At 39.4% G+C, this 24030-nt stretch overlaps 1 protein-coding gene across 2 annotated transcripts in view; it reads right to left on the reverse strand.

The window, feature by feature from the left end:
• The window catches only part of ITPR2 (inositol 1,4,5-trisphosphate receptor type 2), a 497691-nt gene extending 477701 nt beyond the window's left edge, over window positions 1-19990 (reverse strand). Inside the window, exon 1 of one of the 2 annotated variants that reach the window (XM_003926591.4) lies at window positions 19433-19990. In XM_003926591.4, the coding sequence (XP_003926640.3) occupies window positions 19433-19524 (92 nt within the window). In that variant the 5' untranslated portion in view covers window positions 19525-19990. The remainder of the gene's footprint in view (window positions 1-19432) is intronic. The other variant, XM_074402943.1, reaches the window with a different exon arrangement.
• Between the last annotated feature and the right edge of the window lie 4040 nt (window positions 19991-24030).

Here is a 24030-nt window from a genome sequence, read left to right on the forward strand (position 1 = left end):
GAGCGGCTAGTAGCCATGCCATAAAGAAAATAACTGCCCAAAGACGGTACTAATACTAATGATGCAGCAGAATGAAGAAACCTAGGAGATTACACCAAGATTTCTCAAATACCTTCATCACAAGGTCCTCTTTTGGGCTGAAAATTACTTGAGTTGGTTTTCTCACTTCTGCAACCAAAAAACACCTTAACTAATAAAACTAGTTTCTTCAGATACACCAGTTCTGTTGAAGGAATGAATTTAAAAATTAAAAATTAAAATAAGTTATAAAATAGACAGATACGCCAGTTTGTTTTCATATCCAGGAGTGTGGCACTTTGCAAGCTCTTCTCCATTACCAGGTACTACAGGATCCCTAGAAATAGCAAACTGACTCAGACTTCACCATCAGGAATTAATGTTACCTAAAAAGAAACATTTTCTCACAAAGAAATTTTCAAATAAGAGTTTATAAAGTGGTTTATTCTTCAAACTGTTTTTTAATGCTTTAATTTTTTTTAAGGTTTTTCAATACTTAGTATACATGTATACTCTAAGTTTCCAATAAATAGTAAAATTTCCTTTTATGGCACAACAAAAAGAAAGCTAGGGCCTGAATAATTTTTATTCACTAGGTAGATCTATGAAGCAGAAATAAAATACACTCTTTACACTTTTTCAATCCCAATGGTTTGTCTAAAAATTATTAATATTGCCAAGAGAAGTAAGCATAATAATTTGATTAGTTACTATTTAAAATTTGACAAGATTCTGCTAAACAAATTTTATCTGTAAAATGGTTAATTATCTAAACTAGATAAATGCTTTTGCTAATTCTTCCAACAGTCACAGAAGTTTAATCAGAATTCTTAGCCAACAGGAAATCTTGTCTAGGCTTGGTGGCTCATGCCTGTAATCCCAGCACTCTGGGAAGCCAAGGCGGGCAAATCGCTTAAGGTCAGGAGTTTGAGACCAGCCTCGGCAACATGGTGAAACCCCATCTCCACCAAAAAATACAAAAATTAGCCAGGTGTGGTTGTGAGTGCCTTTAGTCCCCAACTACTCAGGAGGTTGAGGCAGAAGAATCACTTGAAACCAGGAGGCAGAAGTTTCAGTAAGCCAAGATTGTGCCACTGCATACCAGCCTAGGTGACAGAGTAAGACTCAGTCTCCAAAAAATGGAAAAAAAAAAAAAAGGGAAATCTTAGAGAAGGGACAGTAGTACCAGCTGTCCAGTGAAAACATGCAAAAGCTATTCTAATGGCTCCAAATCAAACATTTGTTTTATCTCAATAAATGAAACTTAATCATTTCTTTCTATTACTATGTTCTTATTGGGATAAAATATTAGCAACATGTTGGCTTTAAAATATTTAAAAAGTTGAAAATTCTAGTCAAGGAAGATTTATATATTTATATCATATATATAGACTATATACATATCATATATATTATAGAGAGAGATAATACATATAATATATATAATAACCTATATTATATATTCATATATATGATATATATATTATATATGATATATATTATATAGAGATAATATATAAAATATATATGATATATATTATATAGAGAGATAATATATAATATATATGATATATATTATATAGATTACATATATATGATATATATAATATATATAATATATATTATATAGAGAGATAATATATATTATATATAATAATCTTAGAATTACTTGGTGTGTGTGTGTATATATATGTATGTGTATATATGTATGTGTATATACATGTGTATGTATATATGTATATGTTTGTGTGTATACATATATATATACACACATACCAAGCAATTCTAAAGTTATTATTAATGTTGATATAGTTCAGGTGTTTGCATTACATCAAAAGGATAGCATGCATCAAACCAGTAACAAATGATAAATGTAAGTACCTGCTTATTTGAGTGGCATGCATTATCAAGGTAAGAGAGAAAAAAGGAAAAAACCAAAATAAATAATAGATAAGGCACTATGCCTTTGAACAGCCTACTATACAAACATCAGCCTAAAAACAGGTGTACCACAAAATGATATAAACATAATACAGCAGAACTTTTAACATCAATGTAATATGAACATAGCCAAGCTTTCAAACAGACTCATGCTGATTTTTCAGATATACTAAGAATAATATAAATAATCATCATAATAGCTTCCATGTATTTAATACTTTAGGTGTCTGATGCTATGAGCCTGACACTAAGTGTTTTACATATGCTAGTTGCCATTAATGTCATGGTGACACTACAAACTGGACAATAATCCTACTTTGCAGATAAGGAAACTGAGATGTTCAGTATTAAATAACTTCTGAAGATCATACCATGAAAGAGTGGAGTCATCATATGAAACCAGATTTGTTGGAACTAAAAGCCCATGTTCTTAACTATGTGCTAAGACATTTTACATTCCATCAACATACTTCTTGAGTATCTACTATGTGACAGATAGGGTGAAAGACCTGAGGACATAATTATGAGCAAAGCCAGACATAGTCACTGCCCTTACAGAGTTTAAAGTGTAGTGGGTGAAACAAACATAATCCAATATTCACAGCAATAGAAGCAAAATTAAACTGTAATTGCAATAAATTTTGTAAAGGAAGAGAATAAGGTGCTATCTGAGGATATAGTAAAGGGGCCTCATACAGTCTGGGAGATCAGGAACAGTTCACTACAGATGAGTCAGAGAGCAGTAAATCTACATAATAAACAGGTGAGAAGTGGGCAGGTAAGATGAGAAATTGACCAGACATTGGGAAAAGCATGTAAAAAGGCTCTGTGGCAAAAGGGAACTCAGAACGTCTGTGTAACTAAAAGGCCAAAAAGGCAGCAGGCACAAAGTGGAGAGTTAGAGGAAGGAGGGAATGACACAAGATGACATTTGGATCTGAGAAACCTGAAAAGCCTGTGATAATGCTGGGTGTAATGACATGTTATTCAAATGTGAGCAAATGAAAGAGAAACTTCAAGTGTGTATGTTCAGTTTCCAAAATTAATAAAGCTTCAATAGTAGTGATGACTACCTTAATTCATACATCTTTTCTAGGCCTAAAGTGAAACACTAAACAAAGATACTGTCCCTTCAATGCTTCTGAAGACAAGCTGCTTTTCAGCCCCACTACAGGTGCTTGCAACAGGCTGCTGTCAATTGATTTCTCCTCTGCCTGCCATTTTCAGCCTTCCTCTATTTTTTCTTTTTACCACTGACTGACTTTTCTAGAGCAAAATCTGATTATTTCATTCTCCTGCTTCAAAATTCTTCAACAGCTTCCCATCACCTAATAGGGAGTACATAATCTGGCTCTTCTCTACCCACCTAGTTTCATCTTTTAGACCATATATAGTAGAGCCAGGATTTGAGGATATCTGGACAACTGGTCCATTTCTTGATGTTCTAGTATTCCTAGCGATTGATCTCATCTATATGGTCCAAGGTACCTTTTTCCCACATACATATTCCAAAGAGTTCAATGGCGTAGGGGCAGAGAGGGTCGGGGAGGAAGTAAATACTTCCTTAAAAGACCTCACTGTAGGCCAGGCATTGTGGTTCACGCCTGTAATCCTAGCACTTTGGGAGGCCAAGATGGGCAGAATGCCTGAGATCAGGAGTTCAAGACCAGCCTGGCCAACATAGTGAAACCCCTACTAAAAAATACAAAAATTAGCTGGGCATGGTGGTGCATACCTGTAATCCCAGCTACTTGGGAGGGTAAAGCAGGAGAATTGCTTCAGTGAGCTGAGATCGCACAACTGCACTCCAGCCTGGACAACAGAGCAAGACTAGCTCTCCAAAAAAAAAAAAAAGGCATGACTGCAAAGTATAGCCTATGGCCACACCTGGCTACAAGGGAGGCTAGAAAATGTGGTTTTTATTCTGGGTACCCAGAAACTCAAGTCCTTCTATCAGTATGGAAGAAGGGAAAAATGAATTTGGAGAAATAACTAGCAGTCTGTGATACAAAAACTGAAATTAGCATGCATTTTGTTAAATATATTTAAAACTAAATAATGTGGTTATTAATTGTTTAAAATTTATTGGATTAATTAAAACTTCCATTTTGGAAAAAATGTGTAATACAAATATTGATCTAATCTTTAGAAAATGTTTATAGAATCACTTTATGGGTATGCATTGCCAAAGAAATGACTGTCTTTCAGAACTCCTATGTGACAACTTACCCAAATAGTTCTTCATTCAGATTTTCCAATTCTTAACAAAATACTTTTACATTTGCAATGTGATAATACTTTAAAAGATCTTCTGAGAGATTCTTTAGCTACTGAGACTTTTTGAAAAGATCCATTTGGTTTCTCCCCTGACAGATAACAATGACTTCGTTTGTACTGACCAGAAAAGGAGGCTCATTCTTTGCATGGATTTTAAATTGGAATTCAACTATTAAATTATGAACTGTCAGGTAAATACAGGAAGAAAGAAAAGTCCTTTTCTCATTTATTAATATTCCTGCACATGAATTAGTGTAGTCAAGTTTTTAATAACTAACATTTTCACTGACTGTGAATCTTGATTTGACTTAAAAAGTCACTTAATATTTACCATTCCTGGCCACAAGTATAGGACTCTAAGTACAACAAAATTCCTTTCTTTACCTTCCCTACTACTGTAAAGAACCAGAACTGAAATCACAGCCTGTGAAAATATGGTTGAAGTCAAAGATCTACCCGAAATGCAAATGTTTAAGTAGTTTTATCCCTGATATTAGCAATGACCTTGAACACTTTGCTAAACACAGTAACTGTTCTTTAAATCATTAACTTACTTTGGATTCCTAATGTAACTGTGTTTGGTAATTTGGGTAACAGAATTTTTTTTAAGTCACTGTCTTTATTGGTATGATACATTTAAATTATATTAGTTTGGATGTCGCAAAAATGAAACAAAACTCTGAAAATATTTGGTATCTTTGCCTCAAAATTGCTTTTCTGAATATATTACATTTTTAAATATCTAGCAAAGAGCATTATAGGATGTCAGAAACATTAGAAATCAAAATACATTGTTTTATTTTTTCAAGTTATTTTGTAATTTGTACATATCTATATTTTTCACTTTATTTCTCTGTCCTATATGGAAATAACTCTCACACAAATCCTCATTTGTAACACTGCTACCAATGAAGATTCTAGCATGAGTCAATAATAACACTGGAGAATTTCAAATTCTTAAAGAAATTGGCTGAATATTTTATCTTTTGGAATTGGCTTAAGGCAAAGCTCATTACAACAGACTTTGTCAACAGATAGGATATAAATTAACGAGGAACAAAATACTGTCCACTTGTTCTCCTTAATCTGAGTTTAAATGCTTATCATTTTCTAAACACTTATTCTTGAATTTTAAAATTAAAATTACAAGATGTCATATGCCCTATTCTATTTTTCTAAAGTACTATAAATTTTCCAACTACATGTTGCATTTTATATCAGCAAGTTCTTTTTAACTAAACTTTTCTGTCAATAACAGTTAAAGTATAAAATGTCTCCCTGGATGTATTACGTACTATCCACTAAGAGAAACGGCCAACCTAACTTAAGAAATGGCCTCACAAAATTCTTACAAATTCACTCTTTGAACATGTAAAACAAAACTGAATGTACAGAAATATGAACCTTTCATTAATGTGGTTATAGCATGCAAATCATCAAAAAAGGCCATATAGGTCAGGTGTGGTGGCTAACGCCTGTAATCCCAGCACTTTGGGAGTACAAGACAGGTGGATCGCTTGAGGCCAGGAGTTCAAGACCCACATGGACAACATGGCAAAACCCCATCTCTACTAAAAATATCAAAAATTATTAGCTGGGCATGGTGGCGCAAGCCTGTAGTCGCAGCTACTCCAGAGGCTGAGGCAGGAGAAGCACTTAAACCTGGGAGGCAGAGGTTGCAGTGAGCCAAGATCACCACTGCACTCCAGCCTGGGTGACAGCAGAGTGAGACTCAGTCTCAAAAAAAAAAAAAAAAAAAAAAGGCCATTACTTTACTTTTTCAGAGTGTTAAGTTTTACCACATATTGACCTGAGTGTGTACAGAGATATGACCCAAGAGATTATTAAAGTACAGATGATGGCAAGATTTAATGACACCATAAATCCAGTGACAACTTCCATTGATTTTAAAAGAACTGCCCATGGATCTCAAGGTATTTAAGAAATAGGAAAAATTACATTGACTTTTTTCCAAAGAGGGATTGATGTTAACAGCTACTCAGAGATTTTAAAATAAAATATGTATATGGTAATGTAACAAATATTTATTAATATTTATGAGCCAAATGCTTAAGATATTTAGGGGCAAAACAAAAAAAAATCCCTGCCTTCAAAGAACTTACAGTCTATGAGGGCTAGACAGATGATACACAATGGATACAACAAATAATAAATCATATTGCATGTAATAAGCTCATATGGAGTAAGGAAAGGTAGGTAATACTGGGTAAACCAAGTAAGAAAGGCCAAGGTGAAATGTTAAACAGCATTACCATATGACCCAGAGTATACGCTCTCTTGAGTAGCGTGTATACTCAAGAGAATTTTTGAAAGTATGTCTACACAAAATATGTCTATTCATAATAGCCAAAAAGTATAAATGACCTAAATGTCCCTCCACTGATGAATGGATAAATACAATGGGTCATATGTCTACAATGAAACTGTATTCTCAATAAACAGGAATGAAATACTGACATGTGCTGCAACATGGGTGAACCTTGAAAGCATTCAGTAAAACAAGCCAGAAACACAAAAGGACAGATGAATATTGATGTTTTCACTTGTACGTGGTAGCTAGAATAGGCAAATTCAGAGATAGAAAGTAGACTAGAGGTTACCAGGGGCTCGGGGAAGGAGCAAATGGGAATTTATTGTCTAAAGGATACAGAGTTTCTGTTTGGGATAATATAAAAAGTTCTGGAAATGGATAGCAGTGATGATTGTCCAACATTGTCAATGTACTTAATATCACTGAATTATATCTTTTTAAATGGTTAAAATGGTAAAATTTATGTATATTTTATCACAATTTACTTTAAAAGGTACTAAAATATGACTATTAAGTTGCCTACTAAGCAGTGAAATCCAGCTAACACCCCTCATCTTTGCTCTCTTTGCCCCATACCACACTGCCCCAGCAGCAAGCAGAAATCAGAGCCCTGCTCACAGTGATTTCCCCGGTAGCCAGATCTGGGCATTGCCACTTGCCTTCATGGATATAAATGATTGATCCCGATTCAAGGGGAGCCAAATTCCATCACCTCATAATGTGAAGTTTAAGAAGAGAGACACTGAATACAGAAATTGCTGGATTCAAGTCATGTAAATGATGGGACCTAGACAGTAGGTCCTGCTACGAAGATTCCCACAGCAACCCTAGGTTCCTGCCTCTCGTGATGCTCAGTTGTTGAGCTCATCATTTTATTTCTTGGAACTCCTCCAGTATTCTCACAATAAATTTCCTTCTTTCCTTAAGCTAGTAAGAGATGGTTTCTGTTCCACGCCAACAAAGAATGTTACTTCTAACACAGTTTTTCAATTCTTAAACTATATCCATGTGGGCAAAGTGATATCCAAGAATCCCTTGCTTTCCAAATCTTCAGGGCTTTTGAGATCAAATAGTAAGAATGAGGATAGCAAGGTAAGCCTATAAATTGTTTTCAAGAGTTCCAAGACAATTCACTACAAGATTTGCAAATAATTTAATTAAATGTGAGCTGCAATTTGAGTTGGAGAGTATTCTCTGTAATTTTTACAAATTATACTCTTTGATTTGCCATTAGAAAATTAACAACTTTTAAACCAGTTTTGTTTATTGGGTTTTTGTTGGGTTTTATTTGCTTATCCGGTCATTTGAGCAATTATGCTTAGCTCTGATGCTCCATATAAGTTCCCTACATAATTTGAAGAGTCCTCTTTTTAGGAGGAGATAATATATGGGAGACAGAAGTGTCTGTCCTTAGTGATTATTTCATAATTAGTCATTACAGGATCTCAGACAGCTAGAGAACTAGAAATTACTTCACTAAAAATCTAAGTTTTCTCTAGGACTCTGTTGAGGAACTCTCTGAAATAATTAATACATAATAAAAGTCCAGCATTTTGTAATCTGCACAAAGAAATTTTTATGATGATATTCATATAGTGACTCAAATACCTTAGTAATAGATATAACCTCATTAACACATATTTGAATTCCAAGAATTCAGATTATGCTATGTTCACTTCCTTTAGTCTTCCCAGCATTTATGGGAATCTATCTATGGCTTTTTTTAACATGTTAAAACACTATAAGGAAAAGAGAGCATGATGGACCTCATATATACCAGAAGGGTATTCTATACCAAGTGGAAGACTCGTGTATATCTGTGTGTGTGTGTGTGTGTGTTTGTGTGTGTGTGTGTTGAACATTCATGTGCCATATGAAGCAAAAAATATTAAGAACTATTAAAATAGTTTTTAATATTGGACAAAAGGTTGTCCATATTGCCACCATTTCCAAGCATTTATAAAACTCTAATTAAGTTCATGATTTACGAGGAAAAACTACTATGAAGTACTGGGGATAAAAACAAATATGGGGAAAGGAGGTAAAAATATAATAGCCAAAGGGGCTGCATACGTCACATAAATTTCTCCCAAACAACTGCCAGCTTTCTTCCTGACTGGGCTTTATAGTCCTAGCCTCATTTTCTCAGGTCTCAGTAAATTCAGCATATATGACAAGGATTGAATGCCATCTTAATCTCAGAGGATCTGAACCAAGCTTAAACCTCTCAAATTTGGAAAATAAACATAAAATAGGTTCTCATATTACTTCTTCTGTCTTTGCACATCTCAACAATCTCGAATTGTTTGCTTCAGCTTTTTGGAGCTATTAAAATGGACAGTAAATTTTTACCAATTATTTTAAATGAAAGAAAAAAGTACCAAGTATACATGATGAATCATAGGCATAGATTTGAGACAAATATCCATTCTAATGATACTTCCAACTTCAGTGTAAATGCCACCTCCTCACTGAAGCTCTCTCCAGGTCACCCCAATCAGGAGAGAAAGAATCTGACTCTTCCGACTTCCTATGGTACTGTTTTAATCACCTTTTGGGCATTTAAAAAAAAAAATGCCTGACATTGCAGTTATTCAATACCAGTCTTATCTCCATTGCTAAATAATTACTGAATGATTGCACAAATACTTATTAAATATCTACTATGAGCCGGGGGCAGTGGCTCAAGCCTGTAATCCCAGCACATTGGGAGGCCGAGGCGGGTGGATCACGAGGTCAAGAGGTCGAGACCATCCAGGTCAACATGGTGAAACTCCGTCTCTACTAAAATGCAAAAAATTAGCTGGGCATGGTGGCGCGTGCCTGTAATCCCAGCTACTCAGGAGGCTGAGGTAGGAGAATTGCCTGAACCCAGGAGGCGGAGGTTGCGGTGAGCCGAGATCGCGCCATTGCACTCCAGCCTGGGTAACAAGAGCGAAACTCCGTCTCAAAAAAAAAAAAAAAAAAAAAATCTACTATGTACCAGCAATTTTGTCAGATGCTCAGCATACAAGGATTAAGAAAACAGCGTCCATTCCTGACCTGGCAACATTTGCAACACTGAGAGCAAAAAAAGTGTCTAATGCCTCGATGTCTCCCACAGATCCTAGCCAAAAGTCATACTACAAATTCCTAAGAAGATTAAGTTTTTCGGATAACAATTAAAATAAATTAATTAATTAATCCATTGTGATAATAATTAAAAACAGCTTAATATCTGGCACCTCTTTACATGTATTCCCTGGCACATAGAAGGGGCTCAAGAAATATCTACTGAATGAATAAGTCAATCCACAGCATGCTTCAGCATAAACCACATGGCCAGGATAGTCACATGTGTCTTAATATGGACACATTTCCAATTGTAAGATTAAAGTTTTTTCTAAATAACCTGATATTTTAACTTATTCTTAATTCAAGTTTGGAAATATTTTGGGGGTTGGTATAAACTATGTAATAGCTATTGTTAACCGATTCTTGATTTGAACTTTGAGAGAGTTAATCCATCTATTTCAAAGATAGTCAATAAAAACAATTAATTAGGCTGGGCATGGTGGCTCATGCCTGTAATCCCAGCACTTTGGAAGGCAAAGGCGGGCAGATCACGAGGTCAAGAGATCAAGACCATCCTGGCCAACATGGTGAAACCCCGTCTCTACTAAAAATAAAAATAAAAATTAGCTGGGCGTGGTGGCGCGCACCTGTAGTCCCAGCTACTCTGGAGGCTGAGGCAGGAGAATTGCTTGAACCCGGGAGGCAGAGGTTGCAGTGAGCCGAGGTCGTGCCACTGTACTCCAGCCTGGCACCTGGTGACAGAAGGACTCTGTCTCAAAATAAATAAATAAATAAATAATTGATTAAATTTCAATTACACACACACACACACAAAAATCCCCTCACAAACTAATACTACAGAAGCTGACCCAAGCATTAAAAGTTTCATAATGAGTACTAAGATTACTAAAACAAACAAGTCAGCCTTGCTAAAATGCATACTTCTTACATGTGTCAATAGACTTCTAAAATAAAGACAACCAATACTCTTCAACTTACAACAGGTTTACATCCCAATAAACCCATTGTAAGTTGAAAATATTCTAAGTCAAAAATTCATTTAACACCTAACCTATCAAACAACATATCTTAGCCTAATCCACTTTAAAAGTGCTCAGAACACTTACATTAGCCTATACTAGGTAAATATAAAGCCTATTTTGTAATAAAAGCATTGAATATCTCAAGTAATTTATTGAATATTATACTGAAAGTTGAAAACAGAATGGTTATATGAGTATTCTAACATGGTTTCTACTGAATGAGTATTACTTCTGTACCATCATAAAGTTGAAAAATTGTAAATCAAACCATCAAACCATTGTAAATCAGTTTTCATCTGTATACATTTACTACATGAGGTTAATCAACCAACTTAATTGCTCAGCATTACTGGCCAGACAAACATTTTTTCCACAATACACTTTAAAATACCAATAATAACCAGGAAAAAAATGTTCATGGTAAATATGTGACTATTTCAGTAACAACAGTTGCTTAGTTTGTGGTTTTCCTCCACTGACCATAACCAGGAAAATAATTTATTTATGCTCTTCAATGTAAATATTGTTGATGAACACTAATAAGAAATTGAAGGGTCCTTATAAACCATTTTAGTTAACTTTCCTGACTATAAAAGTAATAGATGTTTAACTTAAAAAACATATATAAAACTGAGAAATACAGAAGAAATAAAAATTGAAATTAAAATCATCTACACTCACCATAAAGGGTCAACCACTGCTAATATGTTGTTCTATTTTCCATATATATTGTTTCGAATTTTTTTTAATCAAAATTGTGGTTTTCTAAAGCTATCTATTTTTAAACATTCCCATCTAAGTCATCATGGGAGTAGAAAACGTGACACCAAAAAAAGCCATCAATACATTAAAAAGGCACAGTTTCATTTATTAAATAAGTGAATGGGCTGCGCGCAGTGACTCACACCTGTAATCCCAGCACTTTGGGAAGCCAACACAGGTGGGTCACCTGAAGTCAGGAGTTCAAGACCCCAGCCAGGACAACATGGCAGCACCCTGTCTCTACTAAAAATACAACAAATTAGCCAGATGTGGTGGTGAGCACCTGCAGTCCCAGCTACTCTGAAAGCTGAAGCATAGGAATTACTTGAACCCAGGAGGTGGAGGTTGCAGTGAGCTGAGATCATGCCACTGCACTCCCTCCTGGGCAACAGAGCAAGACCCTGTCTCCAAAGACAATTTAAAAATAAAACTAAGTGAATGAATGAATAAATAATCATTAAAACTTCACATCTGATTATAATGCAGTGATCTATGACCAAGTTCTGGTCTTTAAAAAAACAGTCAAATTCACTGTTATTATGACAAAAATTGGTCATAAAAGTCCACTGTTAATTCTTTCGTATTTATATATGAAGACTCATCCTCTGCCCGGAATTAAAGTTTTAACATTTGAGTCTATAGTATTCTGTCTATATTCTTCTCTAAGTTATCAACACACTATCTTTACAAGGAACAGTTCCAAAAACAAAGTGTGATTGTGAAAAGTGCTACCTATGCAAAAAGAAAATGCTTCTGTTACACCTAGAATGAAGCCAAGTAGTTGCCTCTGAACCCTCTTCTATCAAAGCCAAGCTATCAGGGCTCTTGAGGAGAGGTGGTTGTTTACCTGACTGAGCTCTCATTGCCAGAGGGGGTTGAAAACCTGCAATGTTATTTATAGAATGACTTTTAGGTTTAAGAAATAGTCACCCTTTCAGCTTAAAATATACTTATGTTCACCACTTCAGAAACTCTTTGTACTTGAGTTAATTTCAAGTTTCACAACATCACACTTCTAACACTTAAGACTTTCCAAAACAACTCAGTATTCAAGCTTCTGTCATCTTCTTCCTCCACAGTGAACACACATGCAAATGTCCAATGGACTTTTAGATATATTTATCACATTATCATATGCCTTAGCCAAAACAAAGCTAAGCTTCTATGCCTGGTTATGGCAGGAAATAACAGCTGTCATTTGGAAGGGTTCTATCTGGAAGATACTAAACATCTTATACAAAAATAAAAGTTAACTATAACCATTCCAAGCTTCACCTACAACTCACCACTTATTAAACAGTCCTATTGAAGCCAGGTGTCTTGGCTGACACCTGTAATCCTAGAACTTTGGGAGGCTGAGATAGAGGGCTCACTTGACCACAGGAGTTCAGGGTTACAATGAGCTGTGGTCACACCTCAAAAAAAAAAGTCCTATTGAGGAAAATATTTTTAAAACTATAATAAGAACAGCATAATTAAATAAGATAATAAATGAAATCTACAACTATTTAAACATCAAAAATGTTTAGCAGGAAAAAAGATCAGGAAGAGAAATTTGAGGGACTATAATTGGGAATAGTAAAATGTAAACAGTTACACAGTCTCATTCATCTAAGAAATTAAGTCAGAATTATAAACTGTGTGACACCCCCCCCCCACCATTATCCTAGCAGAAAGCCATCCCTGAACATGGAAACAAAGGAATGGAAAAGTTAATTGCATTGGCCAAAATCAAGCAGGAAGTAAAAATAAGGGCCCCAATCCTTTGTCACTCTGACTAAAAGACCATGATGACGATGCTTTTGATGGTTTGAAGTCAGTGTATCAGTTGGTAGTCAACTGATAGTTACTGAGACCTTAACTACTATGTGTTGATTCTGAGGAGATTCTGAGAAGAAACCTCAAGGCAAAGGTAGCTATCACTTAAACACACATATACAGACATATACATACACATACACACACATATGCATACGTTTCATTTACTAATCACTCAACCATGCCAAGAACAGCCAAGGAAGAACTGATGCACCTTTCATGGATTCTACTATTCCACTAAACCAAGAATTCTGCTATGCTCAGTTCCTACTCTGTGGTACCTGATTATTGGGCAAGTTGACATACACAGAAATGTGAATATCTGTTGTCATCAGATGTGGCAGCAAGAAAAACAAATCCTAGTATGGAAAAAAATGGAAGGAGAGGAAAGGGACAATCAACACTACATTTGAAGTTGGATAGCTATCTCAAAACTCCCTCCTTCCCCTTTAAAAGAAACACAAAAACTATAACCTTAAGACATGCCAGAAAAAAAAAAAAAGTTTATTTTAAATATATTCACCATCTTCATCCAACAGGATTTAAAGCAATTGTCCATAAATCAATACAAGTATTTCCTAAATTGATTCTTTAGATGAAAATTTAAATTAGGAAATACAAACCAGGCCCCTTTGCACTTACACAGAGAAAAGAACAATAACTGTAACTTAGTACGCAAAAACTCAAGATTCAGAAATATCTAGTAAATACTGGTAAAGGATAAAGGGGAGAAAAGGAAAAATGCCAATCTTTGCAACTAGGGCATTCAAATTTTCCAAAAGCAGACTAATAAATCCACCTGAGAAGCTGGGTCACTAAGCCTAAGAAAATTCTCCCACATCTCCAGTCAGAAGGTCCTCCAAGAGGGGCCTGGTAAACTCAAATATAGTGAAACTCCATTACTTTTTCAGTTGAACACTTCACTACCTTGTTGCAAAAATTTCCAGCAGCTACATAATAATGCATATCATCCAAAATTTATTTACACTCTAAACATTAAATCAAACAAAATTTAGTTGAAAATAAATGTCCATTCATTATCTTAAAATACTGTGTAAACTCAGTTCTCATTAAATACCTTGCTAAGTTGACTTTGACAAAACATCATGCTACTAACCAACATGCACGGATGAAGAGCTAAGATGGAAATCAAAAATTTTTAGTCTAATTTTTAGCTCCACCGTTGTATTTTTAATATGACAGTAGAATAAATTTTGGCTAAATATATACAGTGTCAAGTCTCCAATCTGATTCACTTTAACAATTCATACGCCTTTGAAGAAAATGTGAAATTTTACATGCAAAAATATAAGCATAATGTAGATCTTCCTAGCAATTTTCTAAAAAAGAAATCTTTTCTTTCTGTCTCTATTACTCGCTTTTATAATACCCCCAGGGGGATGGGCAACAGCATCTTTCCTTCTTAGTTTTCAGGAAGACACGGTGACATGAAAAAAGAATAAATTATATGAACAAGGCCACATGGCTAATTAGCAGCAGACCTGGAACAACAACAGACCTCCAATTAACAGAAGAGAAAGAAAATTCAACTAGAAAGATGCACTCTGTCTTTGATGTAGAAAGTGTGCAAATAATGACTCCACAACAACACAATGAGAACCCTTTACAACTACCACTCTGCTTTGGTTTTGTAGCCCTAAAACCAACTTGCAAAATAAAATATCCACCAGTTGTACTCCGAGGTAAAAAATGGGGGGTGCAGCCAGGCATAGCGGCTCATACCTGTAATCCCAACACTTTGAGAGGCCAAGGAAGGGAATCACAAGGTCAGGAGTTTGAGATCAGCCTGGCCAACACAGTGAAACGCTGTATCTACTAAAAATACAAAAAAATTAGCTGGGCATGGTGGCAGGCGCCTGTAATCCCAGCTACTAGGGAGGCTGAGGCAGGAGAATTGCTTGAACCCGGAAGGCAGAAATTACAATAAGCTGAGATCACACCATTGCATTCCAGCCGAAGCAACAGTGCAAGACTCTGTCTCAAACAAAAAAAGAATAGGGGGTGCTACCCCAACATGTACCTACATAAGATTTCACATGGCACAGACACATGCTCCCATGAGCTTTATAATTCCTAAAAGTCTGAGGCCAATGTGATTCCACAAGCTAAAGAAAGTACTAAACATTAAAACCAAGCATGACCATCAAAAAAACTGCAATGTCACAGACAGAAAGCAGAGGGAACAAAATCATTAATCAGTATGATTTCTCAGGATAAAAGCATCAGATGAAATTAAATGGGATTACTTCTCAATAGCTGAAACTTTTTCATCCCTGAATTTTAGAAAATTATTTTATTTACTAAATTGGAATCCCCAACTATGAAAACTACCCACATGTTAATAAAAAATCAATCAGATGGGTGCAAAATACTTGTTTAAATTAGGACAAAATATCTCGGTTTTGTCATCAAGGTCAAAAGTCAGTTTTAGCATCTTATCTGACAACTTCCAGAAAAATACACACTTTGATGGCTGCAGGTACAGAGTAGAGGACTGCAAGGAGCTGTAGGCAAACCTACATCCCTGGCACAAGAGCCCACATAGTTCTGTGGAGATAGAAGATTTATGGGCAGGAAAATAAATTCACTTCTTTCTTCCTAAGTTTCCTCTTTTCTCTTATATGAATTTTAAATTTAATATTTAGAAGAAGAGCAAATGAACAGCATGGTTTCTTTAGAAATTAAATGAGCCATTTTCTATGAAGTGCCAGATGCTTTCTGAAAGCAACTTTCAAGTGTTTGCAACATTATTTGCATATCTCACATACAGGAGAATTTGGAAATGTTCATTAACAAGGTAACTTCAGTTTTAATTTTTTGATCTTCCCAATTTTTTATTATAAAAAAATTAACATTTTCTGCACTGCCCTGTTTTCAAAGTGGAAGTGCTATATTTTTATGCATTATAAAAATTTGATGCACATTTGTCAAGTGAGATTCAGAATGCTTTTTTTTTTTTTTTTTTTTTTTTTTAGATAGAGGCTCTCTCTGTCACCCAGGGCAGAGTGCAATGGTGTGATTGTGGTTCACTGCAGCCTTGACCTCCCAAGCTCAAGTGATCATCCCACCTCAGCCTCACAGGTAGCTGGGACCAGCTGGGACCACTAGCATGCACCGCTCTACCTGGCTAATTTTTCATACTTTTTTGTACAGACAGGGTCTCTGTATGTTGCCCAGGCTGGATCATGGCATTTTTAACTTTATAGTCTGTCTTAATTATTCTATAAATAGATTCACTCCACCCAGGACCCATTTAAGTCCTAGACTCACCGTATTTCCCTTGAGTATCCTTTGGAGACTATTCCGTGAAGTCCAGGAAACTGCATCATGGCACAACAGCAATAACTTTGATCATAACTGTCCTTTGAAAAGATGTTCAGAAGCAAGTACCAGGAAGGAAGGGAAGCATGGTCATACCCAACCCCTGACTTCTAAACTACTACAGTTACCTGAAACTCTAAGCAGTCTTATCTCAGAAAAAGAATATCCAATCAAAGCACCAAGTTTCAACAATGGCAGTATTTCTTCGTTTTTTTTTTTAATCTTTTTGTGTTTGTGTGTGTGTGTGTGTGTGTGTTTTGTTTTGTTTTGTTTTGTTTTTGTTTTTGTTGTTTGAGACAGAGTCTTGCTCTGTCACCCAGGCTCAATCTCAGCTCACTGTAACCTTCGCCTCCCAGGTTCATGCGATTCTCCTACCTCAGCCTCCCAAGTAGCTGGGACTACAGGTGCCTGACATCATGCCTGGCTAATTTTTGTATTTTTAGTAGAGATGGAGTTTCACCATGTTGGCCAGGCTGGTCTCAAACTTCTGACCTCAAGTGATCCACCCACCTCAGCCTCCCAAAGTGCTGGGATTACAGGTGTGAGCCATCGCACCTGGTCCAATGGCATTTCTAAATACCCTTCTTCACCTTAGAATCTAGCAGCACATAGGCCTTGTCAAATATTAACTTCAACAAGACTCAGTTCATTAACAGAAAAATAATATATTGCATGAATACATACTAAGGAAACTCAACCTTCCAAACACCAGCAAGAAAGTTGAATACAAATCAGAAATATTTACACAAATGTATATGCTACATTAAAGGCTCTTCTAGCTTATTTATCTTAAGGTTTAATGATTATTATATATAATCAAAGAAATGCACTCTTGGCTTGGAATCTGGAGACAGGGTTAGAGTTCTAGCTTTTGGCATTAATGCCCTCTGTTTCTTGGGTTAGTCACTTCATTTCTCTTCACCTAAGTTTCCTAATCTCTAAAATGATCAGGGTTGACTCCATAACTGTTAAACTTGTAGCTTCCTGATTTGCCATCTATACCCCTTCTGGTATTTGTTTTATAAGTTATCCATAAGCATACCTTTGCTGAATAAGACACTAAAAATGTCTAGATTTTATACTCTATTCCTAGTTCTTTTTATTATTTTGTCCACAGTAATAAGACAATGATAATTACTAAAATAGCTATCACATACATGCTTAAAATGTGCCAAGTAATGTGCTAAGCACTTTACATATATTAATCTCTTCTTCCTCACCACAACCCTATGAGGTAGAAACCATGCTATTCCCATTGTAGAATCTAGAATCAAGGAGACTGGGGCACAGAGAAATTATGTAACTTTCCCAAGGTCATAAGGTTTACAAGTGGAAGAGCCAGAATTCAAACCCCAAGGACTCTGTCCGTGAAACCCCCTCTGCTTAACTACTCCATCACACATGCACCTGGAGAGTCTCTGGAGGGTGAAGAGCAGCAGAGTCCACCTGCAAAATGTTGCTGGGGGCCCAGAAACTGAACTTGTGTCATGAATGATCTCAAAAACGGTGGTAGCTCATGATTCACAAACCCAGCAGAAGCATTTGGCATTAACATGTCTTTTCTTCCACTCTTTAGTTGCACAAGAAAGTAACACTGATGGGAAAGGGATTTCATTAAATCTACCTCCCTTCTTTCACTCATCAGGGAGAATGCACAAGTAACAGGAACTGTGGAAGCACTGGTGACTTCCATGTCCCAATGTTTGGTAGGCAGCACTCCGTTATAACACAGCTCCAAGTCACAGTTCAGGGACATTGCTGGTTAAGTCATCTGCCCCAAAGCCTAATAGCTGAAAACAGCAGCCAGACAGGAGTGGAAACACCAATTCCACTGCCTGAAATGTCTAAGACTGGGGAGGAACTAAGTAATTAAACAACAAGGTAACAAAAAATTCCTTGTGCATCAAAATATATTGCAGTGTGCAATTAAACTTCACACTGGTATTCTCAATCAGGACAGAGAGAAAACAAGGAAGTCCTATTTAATCAGTTAGCACACTGTTATATAGGTATCATATACATACGTATAAATATATTAATATGTATTTCCCCATTCATAAACATATAAATATATACGTATGTATTTTTTTCCCCATCCAACTCGAATCTCAAGAACCCTGCACTTGGCTACATTCCACGAGAGGCTCAGCATTTCAGTGGGCCAAGGCCTGGGAAGGGGAGATAGCAGGTCTGAGTTCTGAGTTCCTGAGAACCCAGGAAGCCTTCAGAGACGTTCAAGGGCCACAGAGCTGCGGACGCCCCTAGGCTGCCCAGGCCGGCGGGGCAAGTCCCCATTCGGCAAGGCCCAAAAGAAATTGCTCCAGCTAAGAGGGGACGGTGAGCTTCTCCCGCAGGACAAAGCCACACTTTGGCTCACCACATCGCTTGAGTTTCATGTCCAAGGCCACGGACTTTTATCGACTGCTCTTTCAAACCCGCCACTGAGAGACTAGGGGCTGAGAACGGTAGCAAGAAACGGTGGGAAAAGGGGGTATTTTGTTTTACCTTCTAGGGAAAACAAGCACACATTTTAATCAAAACAACCCAGGGAGAAGCCAGCGAAAACCTCTTCGCTGGGCCAGTCTCCGGGCTTCTGAATCACTTCCTCCTTTCTGGTGTGGCTCTGAGCTCGAAATTACGAAGTTGCTGAGAAAGTCTTGCCTCTCAGGGCAGCTTCCTGCGAGCGGGCGAGGGAGAGGAGCGCACGGCGCTGTCCGCGGGCGCAGACCCTGACCGGCCGGGCCACCGCGCGCGGCAGCTGGAGGACCGGGCGGAGGCGGAGGGACAGGGACGGGTTCCCAGGACCCAGAGCGCGAGCGCTGCCCAGCCCGCGTCTCCCGCTTACCCCAAGGTGCTGATGAAGCCGTTGACCGAGCCCTCCGCGTACAGGGACACGATGTCCCCTATGTAAAGGAAGCTGGACATTTTATCAGTCATGCTGCTTCATGCTCCACAGTGGACGGACCTCCTCTTCCCTGCGCCCTCGCCGCCCTGTCTCCAGGCAGCCGCCGCGGCAGGAGCGGAACGGAGCGCGGGACGGCGGCGGCCAAGAGCCGCGGCGGAGGGCACGGCCCGAGCTACCTAGCGTCGCGGTTCAGCCCCGCGTGCGCGCCGGGGAAGCCCGGCAGGGCCACGCCGCTGCTGCGAACACCCCGCGACCAGCGCAGCCCGGGGGCCTGTAGAAGCCGCCGCCGCCGCCGCTGCCTCCCCGGCAGGTTTCCTGTTCCTTTCTGAAGTTTTCTCTCCAACACCTTTGCTCCTCCTCCTCCTTCCTCTCCGCTCCCCGCTCCGTGTCCACTCCCCACTCCGCGACCCGCGGCGGCCGTCACAGCCGCCCAGCGAGAGCTGGAGGTAGCAGAGCCCCCTCGCTCCCCTCGGGGGAATGTTTGGACCAGGTGCAGGAGCCCATTGGACGAGGGGGAGGAGAGGAGCCCGGGAGGGGGCGGGCGGCCAATCAGGGAGCGGCGGCCGGGGGCGGAGCTGGGCCGGGGCGGGGCGACCCTCGGGAGGCCGGTACACCCGCGAAGCCTCGGCGGCGGTCGCCACAGCCCGCGCGGGAACGCGACGCTGGGCGGCGCTGGAGGGGCGGCGGGGGACCTGGGCCGGGGAGGGGGCGCGTGCGGCCGCCCTGGAGAGGCCGGACCTCGGGCGCGACAGTCGCCGCCTGGGAACGCGAAGGAGCTCGATGGAGGCAGGGAGAGCGAGAGTTGGCCCCGGACGCGAGGAGAGAGCCCCCGAGCCGCTGGTGACGAAAAGGTGGGGCCTGAGGGGGTGGGTAATTTGCTGGCCAAGGAAGAGGTAGGCTTGAAGTAAAGGAAAAAAAATACGAATAAAAAATAAACGCATGACAAAGAAAGTAGAAAAGAGGAGAAGAGGAAGGGAGAGAGTGAAGGAAGGAGGGTGTTCTCGATTTCGGTACGTAGTTTGGGTGCTCTTTTTCCTCTTCTTTTCTCAAGTACGCGGTATTAGTGAAACTCGACCCGTCCGGCGATGTCCGGGTGGTCGCGAGCCTCCAAGAAGGTCAACGTCACTTGGCCGAGCCGGCAATTTTTGTAGCCAACCTTCGGCTGTGAGGGCGCAGTGGAGCTGAGCTTTGAGCCTCCGAGGCCGCGCCTCCGGCGCTTCCCTAATTCCGAGCCGAGGTTAACCTTCCTCCCCGTCAGCGCGGGTCTCCGGCTCCTGACAGCGCGCGCTTGTTTACGTTTGAAGCTGCTGACTCTTAAAGCTCCAGCGGTTGCAAACAAAACGCAGCCAGCTACGTTTCCACGCCTTCTCTGTTGCTTCTGTAGCCCTCTTAGAACGTGATTTTGAAAGCTGTTTGCCTTTCCCATCTAAAAGACACGCTGGAGACAAATTGTGGTAGTTTCGATACCAGCCATCTAATTAAAAAGTGCTACCTAAGTAATCCTCACAGAGCAAAGTTTGCAGAAAGGCAGAGGAACTCGGGGTGTGCAGAAACATGTTGTGTCAAATTGTGCAACTGACCAAAATGTGATTTACAGTTAGATGTCTTATGTCTGCTACAGTTCAAAGATAGTTTAGGTTTAGACTTATAATCACATAATGGAAAATGAAAGAAGTAGCTTAGAGTTCAAAAGTTTGTGTTAGGCTGAGCGCGGTGTCTCACACCTGTAATCCCAGCACTTTGGGAGGCTGAGGCAAGCGGATCACTTGGGGTTAGGAGTTCAAGATCAGCCTGGCCAACATGGCAAAACCCTGTCTCTACTAAAAATAGAAAAATTATCCAGGCATGGTTGCCCATGCCTATAATCCCAGCTACTCAGGAAACTGAGGTAGGAGAATCGCTTGAACCCAGGAGACTGAAGTTGCAGTGAGCTGATATGGTGCCACTGCACTCCAGCCTGGGCAACATAGCAAAATTCCATCTCATTAAAAAAAAAAGGTTGTGTTAAAAAAGCCTGCTGGGTAAAAGAGAATAGACACTGAATCCAGGAAACACCAGTGCAAAGCCAGTGTGTGTTGAGATAAACTGGACCCAGTCGTTGTAGTAGCATGCACCGACAGATCTTCTTTTATGTGTTCTCCTTTGTAAAGTGTTACTTGACAGCTTAGAAATACCTGTTACACAATGTAGCCCTTCTCTGTCTACACACATAGTATCACTGTTGGGGGCCACCAAGACACTGGGCATAGGAGTTATTAAAAAGCTTTAGACGGAACAAGATAATGACCCCGGAAATGGAAGTTTCTGTCTATCCAAGAGATCCACGTATTACATTCTATTGTTCCCCATATTGCACAGCACTACTGTGCTATATATCCAGTGGATGCTCAATTAGTAATCAAAATCATGAATGATCTTTGTTTTAAGTCACAAACTATCTGTGGCCAACACATACAAAATGAGTAGTGGTTGGTCGGGCATGGTGGCTCATGTCTGTAATCCCAGCACTTTGGGAGGCCGAGGCAGGTGGATCACCTGGTCAGGAGTTTGAGACCAGCCTGGCCAACATGGTGAAACCCCGTCTTTACTAAAAATATTTAAAAATTAGCCAGGCATGGTGGTGCATGCCTGTAATCCCTGCTACTTGGGAGGCTGAGGCAGGAGAATCACTTAAATCAGGAGGTGGAGGTTGCAGTGAGCCAAGATCATGCCATTGCACTCCAGCCTGGGTGCCACTGCACTCCAGCCTGGGCAACAAGAGCAAATCTCCATCTCAAAAAACAAAACAAAATGAGTGGTTGTTTATGCCAATGAACAGGTGCAGACTTCAAACTATGTACCCAAATTATTGATCAAAATTATAAATGATCTTTGTTTCAAGTTCCAACCTATCTGTGAACAACACATACAAAATGAATAGGTGGTTGTTTATGCTAATGGAAAGGTGCAAACTTCAAACCATGTACCCAAATTCAAAGTCTTCCTTCCGACACATGCACACGAATGTTCATTGCAGCACTGTTTACAATAGCAAAGACCTGGAACCAACCCAAATGCCCAACGATGATAGACTGGATAGGGAAAATGTGGTACATATACACCATGGAATATTACGCAGCCATCAAAAACGATGCGTTCACGTCCTTTGTAGGGACATGGATGAACCTGGAAACCATCATTCTCAGCAAACTGACACAAGAGCAGAAAATCAAACACTGTATATTCTCACTCATAGGCGGGTGTTGAACAATGAGAACACATGGACACAGGGAGGGGAGCACTACACACTGGGGTCCGTTGGGGGGAAATGGGGGAGGGGTGGGGGGGTGGGGAGGTGGGAAGAGATAGCATGGGGAGAAATGACAGATACAGGTGAGGGGACAGAAGGCAGCAAACCACACTGCCATGTGTGTACCTATGCAACAATCTTGCATGTTCATCACATGTACCCCAAAACCTAAAATGCAATTAAAAAAAAAAAAAATCCTTCCTTCCTCTTCACCTGTCCCCACCCCCCACTACTCAACACCCATAGAGGTATCCAATATAGTCTGGGGACTGGAGCTACTCACTTTTCTGTGTCGTCATGGCGAAGATGGTTAGCTGGCCACACAGAGGTGGCCTACGGGGTGGCCAAGGGATTCATACAAAGTCTTGGGATCACTTTTTATTTCTCTATGTAGTTCTTCCTTTCTATTATTTCAAATATGTCTCCTTTTCACCTTCCCGATATCATTGCTCTCTTCTACACAGTTGCCTGCCCACTGGTTTACACCCTTCCAGTCACTTACACTTGCTACCCCATAGCAAACCAGAGCTTTATGCTTACAAAGTTGATCTCATCAAAACTGCTCAAACGTCCAATGACACCTTATTGTCTATGGTAAGGCCTAAACTGCTGACTGAGTGTTGGATGTGACTGTCAGTCTCTCTAAATAGACTCTCCTATGCTGAGAATATGAGGCAGTTTGCCAAACCCTCACTCACTATGTTCTATATTCCACACTATCCATGATCTGGTCTCCTTTTCCTTTTACAACTTGAGTTTCTGTCCTTCCATTCTTGGCATCCAGGAAAGCCAGACTTTCCACATGTAACCTGGCACTTTTAGTCTCCAGATCTTTGAGTGTGATGTTTCCTCTGCCAGAAGTTCCTCTTCTCCCTTCTCCCACTTCTCCATGCCCAAGCTCTACTTCCCCGGTGGAACTTCCCAGATACTGCCAAGGCGAAGTTCTCCCTCCGCCTGAATTCCCATAGCCAGGCCAACTTGCCCCCTAACATTCATGGGTTTTCATGGCAAGAGTATCAGAGACCCTTATTACATAGTCTAAATATTAAAAGTTGCTAAGTAAGCTGATAAACTGTAAAAAGTAGTGTAGTGTAGAAAAAGTTGGCCCACATTTCCAGGTTCTGTCTCTACACTTGCGAAGATGAATTTATGCATGAGATTCTGGGATCTTACTCAGAACGCAGTTTAGAAGGAGGAGAAAGTTCAGGCTCCTGGTGAGCAGGTCCCCTTAAACCAGAAGAAGATCCTG

Source organism: Saimiri boliviensis, chromosome 7 (genome assembly GCF_048565385.1).
Source record: "Saimiri boliviensis isolate mSaiBol1 chromosome 7, mSaiBol1.pri, whole genome shotgun sequence".
In the NCBI taxonomy this organism is placed as follows: domain Eukaryota; kingdom Metazoa; phylum Chordata; class Mammalia; order Primates; family Cebidae; genus Saimiri; species Saimiri boliviensis.